Below are 9,894 nucleotides of genomic sequence, written 5' to 3'. Positions count from 1 at the left end.
GGGGGGGGGCGGTGTGTGGTTGGGGATGGGAGGGGAGACGTGCAGCGGAGACGGGCTCCTCAGGTCCTCAGGACCTCAGGAGCCTCAGGTCCTGTTTCTCTTTGCTCCTTTCCTGGTTCAGGGGAAAGGGTGGTGGCACGTGAAACACCCAGGTCTTCCGGGTCCCCCTTGGCATTCTGCCCTGGCTGCTCTGAGAAGAGCACAAACACAGATGACAGGAGAGTCCTGATGCCGCTGCTACCAGGAGTCCCTCCCCGAGTGCTGTCAGGAGTGGGCTCCCGGCTCACTGACCACAGAGGACTTGGGCACCTGCCGCTGGCCTGGTCAAGTCGCGCCTCGGCCTCAGGGCTGCAGGGTCCGGGGATGTGGGCTGAGCCAGAAGCACGCCTTGTGCCCACTTGGCCTTAACCTGGATAATTACGAGTAGCAGGCTGGGATCAGAACAATTGCGTTTACAGTCACTTCGGAGACGTGACTCAGTCTCGAGGCTCTGGGCAAGTAGTAAGGAAGGAACAAGACAGGGACATTTGAGCTACTTGAGCTTTCGATCAGCAAAGTGGAATTGATGCACAGCCCTCACTTCCCTGTCCAGGAGGGAGGGAATTTACCAGAACACAAACTCTCTAGATCAGGGCCCCTGGCTCTGCTCATCTCCTGGCGAGTGGAAATCCAGGGAGCCCTTGTGAACAGCGAGACATTCTTCCCAGCAGCCCGGGGACAGGCAGCCTCAGGGACGCAGGAGTGGGGCCTCGTTCCTGCTGTCAGCTTCATCACGAAAGCCTCTGGGCCAGCGAGCAGCTCCTTAACCACTGACCACGGGTCGGGGCCAACAGGGCGGCTGGAGAAGTCACACGTGTCTTGGCAGCTGGCCTCATGGCCGCCACAGGACTCCAAGTCCCTCCTTCCTTAGGGTTCCCTCCCCCGCAATTCCCTCGAAATCCAGCGCGCTTTTCCCGTCTCTACCCTTGTACACCTTCAGTCACACCAAGTGCTGCCTTTGTGGGTTTAGAGCTCACCTTGTTCCAAAAATAATTTGGAACAATTGGACACGGCAGCTTCATCCAGTTCTGACTCTCGTGAAGCTTTCCCTGTTGCCCCCACTTGAGGGTCTCCTTCCTCCTCCAGTGCGTTCATTCTATAAGCAGTGATTCAGCGCCTCCCAAGGGTCCTGTCCACACAACCTCTGCCTCAATTTGTCCTCCTATGAGGAGAGTTGGCAAGGACCCCTCCCCAGTCCTCACCTGCCCTCCTGTGGCCAGCAGCTGGCACATGCATAGACGTGGGACACATGCATAGACGTGGGACAGATGTGGGTTGGTCTCTGGGAGGGACGCCCCCAGCTTCTGCCGGGATGGTTCTGTCCCCGGGTGTGGCCAGATGGAGCAGCAGCCGTCCCCCTGGGTGACTGGAACTGTCTGGGGCTGTTTGCTGGGGTTAAGAATAGGGTTTAGGTTGTGGGCCGGGTGGAGGGTGCTGGTGGCACAGGGCCTGCCAGGTAGTAAGTGCTCAATCAGTGCTTTAAAAATAGAGAAATTTCAAGATGTTTCAGCGTCCTGGGGTCAGTGTGTGCAGCTGAGGGAATGCAGGTTGTCGTGAGCTCAGGAGCACATTTTCACTGAGGGGCTGCAGTCTTTGTTGAATGATGGCGAGCCCGGGGATGCTGGGAACAAGGGCATTGTTAAGAGGTCAAGAGAAGTTAACGCCTTGCCTGGAGGAGACAGTAGGAGGCAAGGTGGGGAGGTTCTAGCTCTGGGTTTGGAAACCCAAGGGGACCCTTGCGTGAGGGATGGGCGGGAAGGAGGTGTGACCAGGCGGTCTTTCGTGTCCCAGCCCCTGATTCCTGGTTCCGGTGATCCTGATTCCTGGCCACTGAGGGGCACCCTCTGCCAGCACCTTCCTCCTTACTCTACTGGGAGCTGGCACCTCCCACCCTTTGCCAGATGCTGCAGTACCACGGGCCTCTGCCCTCCACGGCCCATCCCTCACACTCTAATGGTCACTCCTACTCATTTCTCTTTCTTTCTCTTTCTCTCTGCCTGACCTTGGTATCTGACTGTGAACTTAATCTCCCAGAGGGAATTGCATTTGAGTCCAGTCATCTTTTTAGGGGCCCATCTCCCATCGTCAGGCAGGGAAATTGTCTTTTTGCTTTCCCAACATGCTAGTGTTGGTGGCTGATTTAACAGGACTTCCTGTCTGCTAATTTCATGCTCACTTCAACTTAGTCCCTTATTGAGCATTTCCCATTTTCCAGTTTCTGCTAGCAGCCAAGGACAGAGCCACAAATGAGACACAGTCCCCAACCACAGATTATTAACATGAATAAAGACAGTATGAAGGGATGCTGCTGTGAGAGAGGTATTCATTTATCAAGTACTGTGAGTGCCCCCAGGAGGCATTTATTGATTCAGTCTCCCTGGGAAAAAATCAGGAGGATTTCAGAGAGGAAGCAACATTTGCAAAAGGTTTTGAAGGGTGAGTAGGAGCTGGCTGTGCAGAGAAGCAGATGCACATTCCCTGATGAGATCATTGAACAGTTACTTTATTTTCTTTCCCTGTATCGGAGGAATACTTGTCATGCTTCAGTGTGCACACAGATCATGTGGGCGAACTTGTTAAAGCGCAGATTCTGATTCAGTAGGTCTGGGTGAGGCCCGTGAGTCTGTATTTTTAACAATTTTCCAGGTGATGCCTGTGCAGGGCCCCTGCAGCTGACCTGTTGACTGCACATTGAGTAATGAGGCTTTAATGTATCATCTCTGTGACCGAAACATGTGGCTTGCCTTTACACGTGTGGCCCAAATTGGCGGCAGGGCCCTGTCATTCTCTGAAGGGTAGAGAAGGGCTGGTTGTTCACAGGAAGCCCCGGCTCTTCTGCTTCCAGGGTGTGGTTATTCCTCAGGTCTTGCCCGGTGGGCCCCACATGTCCCCAGATTTGAGCAGTGGCATCACAGAAGACCATTTAAAGCTCTGTAGCCCGCAGATTAGCTCTCCTTCCTGGCCTTACACACGGCGAGATCACACATCCGTGACCCTTACAATTCCAGTGTGGTAAAATGGGGGTCTGTTCAAAGAAGGCGCCCTGGAATACATGTTAGTATTCAATCCTTGTGTAAGTGCACATTCAAAACACAGTTTTAAAAAAGCCTCCTGTACACCACAACTCCCAGATTCTCATGTAGCTCCTAAAGGAATAAGGAATTTCGACTCCTTGTGAGGGAGACCTGATTCAGGATCTGGGTGGCGGGGAGGACACCTTGAACCAAGTGACTGGTTTCTGGAGTGAGAGCCTCTTAGGAAAGTGGATGAGCTTGACCGGATTCAGATGAGAGGTGTCAGCTGAGACACCAGTCTTTGAATTGTATGTGACACGTGTTTGTTGCCTCAGGAACCGCGCAGCCGGAGAGGCTGTGGCCAGGTGCCCGGTCAGCTGTTCTGGGCTAATTTGAGCCCAGGGTGACGCGATGGTGACGGGCGGGGGCAGTGCCGGGAAATCCGAACAGGGGACTTCTTGGGGCTTGAGTAAAGCCGGGCTGGTGGGTGGGTGACTGCTGGGGGCACCCTGTCCTCGCATGGCCCTCGGCTGTCCACCTCGTCCGTGAGTGAGGGCGCCAGGTGGAAGTTCAGCACGGTGTCTGTGTCCCCGGGGTACAATGCCCAGCAGGGGACGTTTGCTGTTGGCGCGTGGCCATTCCCGCTCAGTCCTCTGCTTGGCACGTAGGAGCCCCCGCTTGAAGATCACCCCTAGTCCCCAGCCCTGGGCCTACCGCCCCTCCCCGAGTGCTGCAGCTCCCTGTTGACTGGAGGGCCTGTCTGTGCTTCTCTCTTTCCCACCTGAGTTTGTAAATCCCTTGAGGGCATGTCCCCAGGGCCAACTCGGTGGCTGGCACTGAGTGGAACATCGATCTCCTCATTTCCACCCCCCCACCCCCTGCCCCATGCCCTAAGCTTAGGCCAGGCAGGTGTGAGGGCCGATCCCTGGCCCAGCGCCTCCCACTCGACCTTCCTTCTCTGCCAGGACCAGAGAGAGCTTTTTGCAGGCCCTCAGGGCTCAGTCCTGGGGGACAAGTGTTCCTTTTACCGAGTGGAGTGGAAGAGACAGATGAGAACCAGCTCTCCCGGTGGAGACCCTGAAATCCCGCTCTTGCACATGGTTGCAGCCCCCTTCCGTTTTGGGTTTCTGCGTCACCGGCAGAGTAAGTTTTTCCAAAACGGACTGTCTAGAGTTCCTTTGGGGTCATGTAATCCAATCCCAGGGCTCCGGGTTTTCATTTTGTTTTGTTTCGTTTTTTTAAATTTTGAAGTCGGGGAGAAGAGAGCCAAGGACGGTTTCTTGAATCCGCGTTAGATCAGGAGTCCCCAGCCTTGGGCGAGAAAAAGTTACACACAGTTGATCGTATTTCATATCTGTAAGTAATAATACGATAACTTGAACAAACACTTTGCCGTTTACAAAGCCCTTTCACACTTTTTTTTTTCAATTTTCTCCAAGTCCTTGAGGGTGTCACCTCCATTTCACAGATGAGGATATTAAAGCTCAGACAGTAGATGCGGCTCAGAGAAATGAGTGGGTGGGAGGGGGGTTCACACCCCACGGGTTTGCGTCTGGATCCTCTGTGAGGGGCTCCCCAATGGCCAGACCCCCCCAGGAGGTGCTGACTGCTGACCACACTTCTCTTGGACGAGTCTGTCGATTCTGGTTTCCAGGGCCTTCTTTTATCCACACTGACGTCACCGTCGCTCTGCTTTATGGAAAACGTGGCTGGGGCCATTGTCGCCAGAAGCTTGGTAGCTCTTCAGAGCAGCTGGCACGCAGGCACGGGGCGGACCTTGGTGCCCGGGTGTGCAGCAGGCACTGGACGTGGGCTGCCCGGGACAGGGTGTTACCCTCTGGCCCCAGGTGCAAGGTGGCCGAGCCAGGGTTTGTGGGAGGTCTGGGTACTTAAAAGTAAAGGCATCACCCAGTTCTGCTTCTGGCGGTGTGGGGAGAAGTGAGCTCAGCTTACCCTGTGGGTCTGCCCCTCCCCTTTTTGAGCCCTTTCCTTCTGCTTTGTAACATCTCCTCCTACAGGCATTTAGATCAAGGATTGGCTAACTTTTTCTGTCAAAGGCCAAACAGTAAATATTTGAGGCTCGCAGGATATAAGGTCTCTGAAACAGCTACTCAGCTTTGCCCTTGTAGTGCGAAAGCTGCCACTGGCAATATATGAATGGATGGATGTGGCTGTGTTTCAGTAAAGCTTCATTTACAAAAACAAGCAGCAGGTGGGGTTTGGCCCGTGGGCTGTTTGCTGGCCCCTCGTCCAGACCAGGAGACATTTCTGCCAGGAAGGATGGTGATCGGATAGGAGGCAATGGGTTTCCCCTCCCGGATTTTAAAAGACCATTACGGGACTTCCCTGGTGGCACAGTGGTTAAGAATCTGCCTGCCAATGCAGGGGACACGGGCTCGATCCCTGGTCTGGGAAGATCCCACAGGCTGCAGGGCAACTAAGCCCGTGCGCCACAACTACTGAGCCTGCGCTCTAGAGCCCGCGACCCACAACTGCTGAAGCCCGCGCGCCTAGAGCCCGTGCTCTGCAACGAGAAGCCACCGCAGTGAGAAGCCCCACGCACCGCACTGAAGAGTAGCCCCCGCTCGCCACAACTAGAGAAAGCCCGCGCGCAGCAGCAAAGACCCAACGCAGCCAAAAATAAATGAATAAACTAAATTTATTAAAAAAAATAATAATAATATAAAAGGCCATTACTGGGGAGTGGGCAGTGCTTAGCCTCCGAGGGGGCCTACATCTGTTTTAGGAAAGGAAAGTTGCTCTCTGACTCTGTCCTTCAAATCATGTGATGAGGGCAATTGCCCAATCAGCCCCATGTCTCTGCTTTGGGAGTGGGGGGATTTGCTCACTGGAACCAAGCTGACCAGTATGAATGCTGACCCAGCTTTAAAAGACATCCAACTTCATCACTTTCAGGTGGGAACACAGGGTGACTTGTGTGTCCCTGGGGAAGGCACTTTCCTTCTCCGAGCTTCACTTCCCTCATGTAGAAAATGGAGATGAGACTGCTTTGAAAACTGTTCTGTTCTGTGCAAGCCTGAGCCGTGATGCCCATGGTTGGCGCTGCTGCGCTGTCGTGTGCCCCCTTGGAAGCAGCACCATAAAATGCCAGGGACGACGCTTCCCGTGCTGTCCTGTTCCTCTCCTCCAATTCTAGGAGGGCTTTCTGGCCGCCGGAGAGGGCGGTGTTACAGCCTCAACAAGATAAAGTGAGTGCAGAAGGTAGATGAGGTGCAGTTAGTCCTCGTGCTCAGAAACCGTCAATGGCTCCCGAGTGCCTGCAGATTCAAGTCCGTGCTCAGCCGGGATTCAAGGTCCTCCTCCTCAGCCTCGCTCTTTCCAGTTTCCTCTCCTGTGAACCCCACCCCCAAGTCTGGCAGCCCCTGAATGCTGTTGGACAGTTTCACCTTTGTACCTTTATTTCTGCAGCATCCTTCCTCTGAGATGTCCTCCATGGCCTGTTTTTTACTCCCAAATAGCTTGAAATCCCACTGCTGGGAACCCATGTCTTTGGTTGGTTGGGATATTGCCACATTTTTAAGAAGTCCAAATGTGCCCTTAGCATTTGGCAACTTGATACGAGCAGGTTCAGCTTAGAGGGTCATCCTTCCCCGAGAGCCAGGCCAGGCCAGTCATTCGTGTCTGTGGCCACCAGGTGGGGACAGAGGTGCTGGCCGTGGTCCCAACTCGTCCCATCCAGGCTGGCCACTTGGAGGTGGAAAAACTCGTGTGGGGCTACTCAGGAATTCATTAGCTGTTTACGTTTTTGTGGTTACCGTTTCTGTAGGTTGTTTATAAGAAATAGGATAAATAAGTTAAAAGATCCAAATGTCAAGAGTGAGGCGAGTAACTTACATGAATAGCTAAGATAATGCCCTGTAACTGTTCAGCGAGGTAAAACGTGCTGCCTTTCTGTTCAAGTGAGAACTGCATCCCCGACACGTCCTTCTACCCATTTCATAGCTCTGTACACCTATGTTCTTCCCTTGTGTCTGGCAGTTTACTTCTCAATGCCTTTAAAAAAATGTTTTTTAACCTTTTTGCCGTGCTGTGCGGCATGTGGGATCTTATCCCCAGACCGGGGATTGAATCCGTGCCCCCTGCGCTGGAAGCACGGAGTCTTAACCACTGGACCACAAGGGAAGTCCCTCGATGCCTTTTTAAATTTTGACTTTTATGTGTTTATTTTGTCTCTTTCATTTTATATGTTTAATTATAATTGTGAGATATTTTTAGACTTTGTGATATTTCACCAGGTTTCTAAACTTAAATTCATCCTTTTTTACACATCGAAATCAAATATTTTTTTCCATTCTCTTTCACAGAATTCAACAGTACTGGCTTCCCCCCACGCCACCCTTCGCTTTTCTTTACTATTTTAGTCTAAGGATTAGATTTGCTTTCTAATCCTTTGCTTTCTAAACATTTTCGTTTGCAGGACTTGTGGACTTTGCGTGTTGTAGCTTGCTTTTGTTCCAGCAGGTGCACCAGGTAATTAGAGCAGTGGTTCTCAAACTTGGGTGTGCGTTAGAATCCCCTGGAGGACTGTTGATAGCAGATCGCTGAGCCTCACCCCCAGGGGTCTGATCCACTAGATCTAGGATGGGGCCTGACAATATACACTTCTGTCAAGTTCCCAGGTGAGCTGGGGACTCCACTTTGAGAACCACTGAATTCCTCTTAAACAATCACCCTCCCCCTTTGGTGCTTGGAGACGTGGCTGACAGACGTCTCTGTGGCTCTGGCTGCGTCCACAGTGGCGTCTAGATCTTGCAACTCCAGTTGGCCTGTGAGAAATTCTTTCCTGGATTGAGCTCTTGAATTCTGGAGTTCTTCCTTGAAAACGTGTTGCAGAAAATATCGGACTAGCGGATTTTCCAAGCCTTCTTGCTGTTACCGTTACTCGTAAGGGTGTGGCCGTGAACAGCATTCTTGGGAACACTGTTTTCCGTGTGGGTTTCTGGGGGGGTGCCTGTGTCCTCCTCTGCCGCTGGGAGTGTGTACATTTGTCAGATTAAGACCATTGAAGGAAACCCAGGCCCCCCACCCCAACCCCTATTTGGAGGTACTTAGGATTAGGAATTTTTCTTCCTCCTTGAAGCTTAAATTTGTGACAAGCAATGTCTTGAAGTTGATTTCTGATCATTAATTTTACCTGAAATTCAGTAAATCCTCAGTGTAATAGCTTCGGCACAGTGCCTCACATAATTTTAGTGTCCCCTTTTCCTGCACGTCTTATTTGTCGGCTGAAGCAGTGCTCTTAGGCGTATCTTCACAGAAACACTTTCAGTGTTCTCAGCTGTGAAGGCAGCACGCGCCTTCTTGCCACTGTGCCTCTTTGCCTGTGCCGTTCCTTCTGCCCGAAGCGCCCTTCCTCCCTTCTCTGCCTGGGAACCTCCTAAGCATCCTTCAGGTAGCAGGTGCTCTTCCACCCTCGCAGTGTTCCCGGGAGATCTGGGGACTCTTGTTATCCCCATTTAAAGGTGAGGCAACAGCAGTTTCTTGGGGAGTTAGAGTATTTGTTGCTGGCGGGGCTAGAATACAAACTAGGTCTGGCAGCTGCTGCCTCTGAGCTCTTGGATACTCTGAGTGGGAGGCAGTCGATACTCGCGGGGTGAGGGATGAATGGACGGACAGGTGGCCGTGCCGATGGAAGCCCGTGGTGGGTAACCTTTGCTTGGGAGAAAGGACAGGGAATGTTCCAGGGCTGGGCTAAGCTGGGGGAGGCGTGGGGGGTAGGCTGAGTGCACGCCCAGAGCATGGATATGGAAGGCAGGCAGACTTGGTCTCTTTAGTCCTCCGTCTTGTGACTGGCACCTGTCCTCTGTTCTCAGGAGGTGATGCTTCATGCCCCAGTAGTGATGCCCTGTTCTCCTTTCTCCCCACCCTCCCCACCTTGCAGCCTCGGCTTTCATCATTGCCATGCTGCTGGCCAGCCTCAACAGCTGCTGCAACCCCTGGATCTATATGCTCTTCACGGGCCACCTCTTCCACGAGCTCGTGCAGCGCTTCCTCTGCTGCTCGTCCAGCTGCCTGAAGGGCCGCCGGCCCAGGGAGACGAGCGTCAGCAAAAAGAGCAACTCGTCGACCTTTGTCCTGAGCCCGGACAGCTCCAGCCAGAGGGGCTGCTCGCAGCCATCCACGGTGTGACCGGCGGGGCCAGGACCACCCCTCTTGGCTTGGATTGTACGACAGGGACAGTCTGGCCATTGGTGGTCGTGTACGTGTGTGTATAAGGTACCTTTCAGTTTGTGCCCCTCCGCACCTTGCGGGGGCTCGAGCGGGGTGGGGAAGTGGTCTCCGTGGCGGAAGGTGATAGGGTGACTCAGCCGTCAGCCAAGCCCCGGATCTACCCTGGGCTCCCACGGGTACTCCTGCTGCCCTGACCCCACTGTTGCATCTGGCTGCTGGGTGGGTTGTGGTTTTGTTTTGTTTTGTTTCCCCTGGACCTGTAATTTCACTCCAGTATCTTTTTACTCCTCTATCCTGGGGTCTTGTGAAAGGTAGTAAGTATAGGATTGGTGACCAGATGGGTGAGGAAGCCTAGTGTTCTGAGCTTGGGATGAGAAATGGGACCTCGATGGTGATGGTGCTGATATCGTCCTGGCCTCAGAGTGCTTCTGCCTTTGAGTGGACTGGTGCTAGCGTCCTTGAGCACCAGCTTGTCAGATGGTGGCCCTAGAGCAGGAGATTCTCTTAGGAGACTGTCTGGCACAGGCAGCCAATTAAAACTTGGGTTAAAAATGTTTAAGAGGAAAACAATGTTTAAGAAGCTAACACTTTAGAAGCAGTTGGGAAGGAAAAGGAAATAAAAGACATCCAGATTGGAAAAGAAGTAAAA

The 9,894-nt window shown here is 52.9% G+C and overlaps 1 protein-coding gene across 1 annotated transcript in view; it reads left to right on the top strand.

Moving 5' to 3' along the window:
* Window positions 1-9,451, top strand: part of OXTR (oxytocin receptor) — a 13,205-nt gene extending 3,754 nt beyond the window's left edge. The window contains exon 2 of the mRNA XM_007463713.1: window positions 8,956-9,451. Coding sequence (XP_007463775.1) covers window positions 8,956-9,203 — 248 coding nt within the window. The 3' untranslated portion in view covers window positions 9,204-9,451. The remainder of the gene's footprint in view (window positions 1-8,955) is intronic.
* Window positions 9,452-9,894: the final 443 nt, after the last annotated feature.

This window comes from Lipotes vexillifer, unplaced genomic scaffold, assembly GCF_000442215.2.
Source record: "Lipotes vexillifer unplaced genomic scaffold, Lipotes_vexillifer_v1.1 scaffold1387, whole genome shotgun sequence".
NCBI classification, from domain to species: Eukaryota; Metazoa; Chordata; class Mammalia; order Artiodactyla; family Lipotidae; genus Lipotes; species Lipotes vexillifer.
The sequence above is the reverse complement of the archived record's forward strand: the minus strand, read 5'-3'. Positions and strand labels throughout refer to the sequence as shown.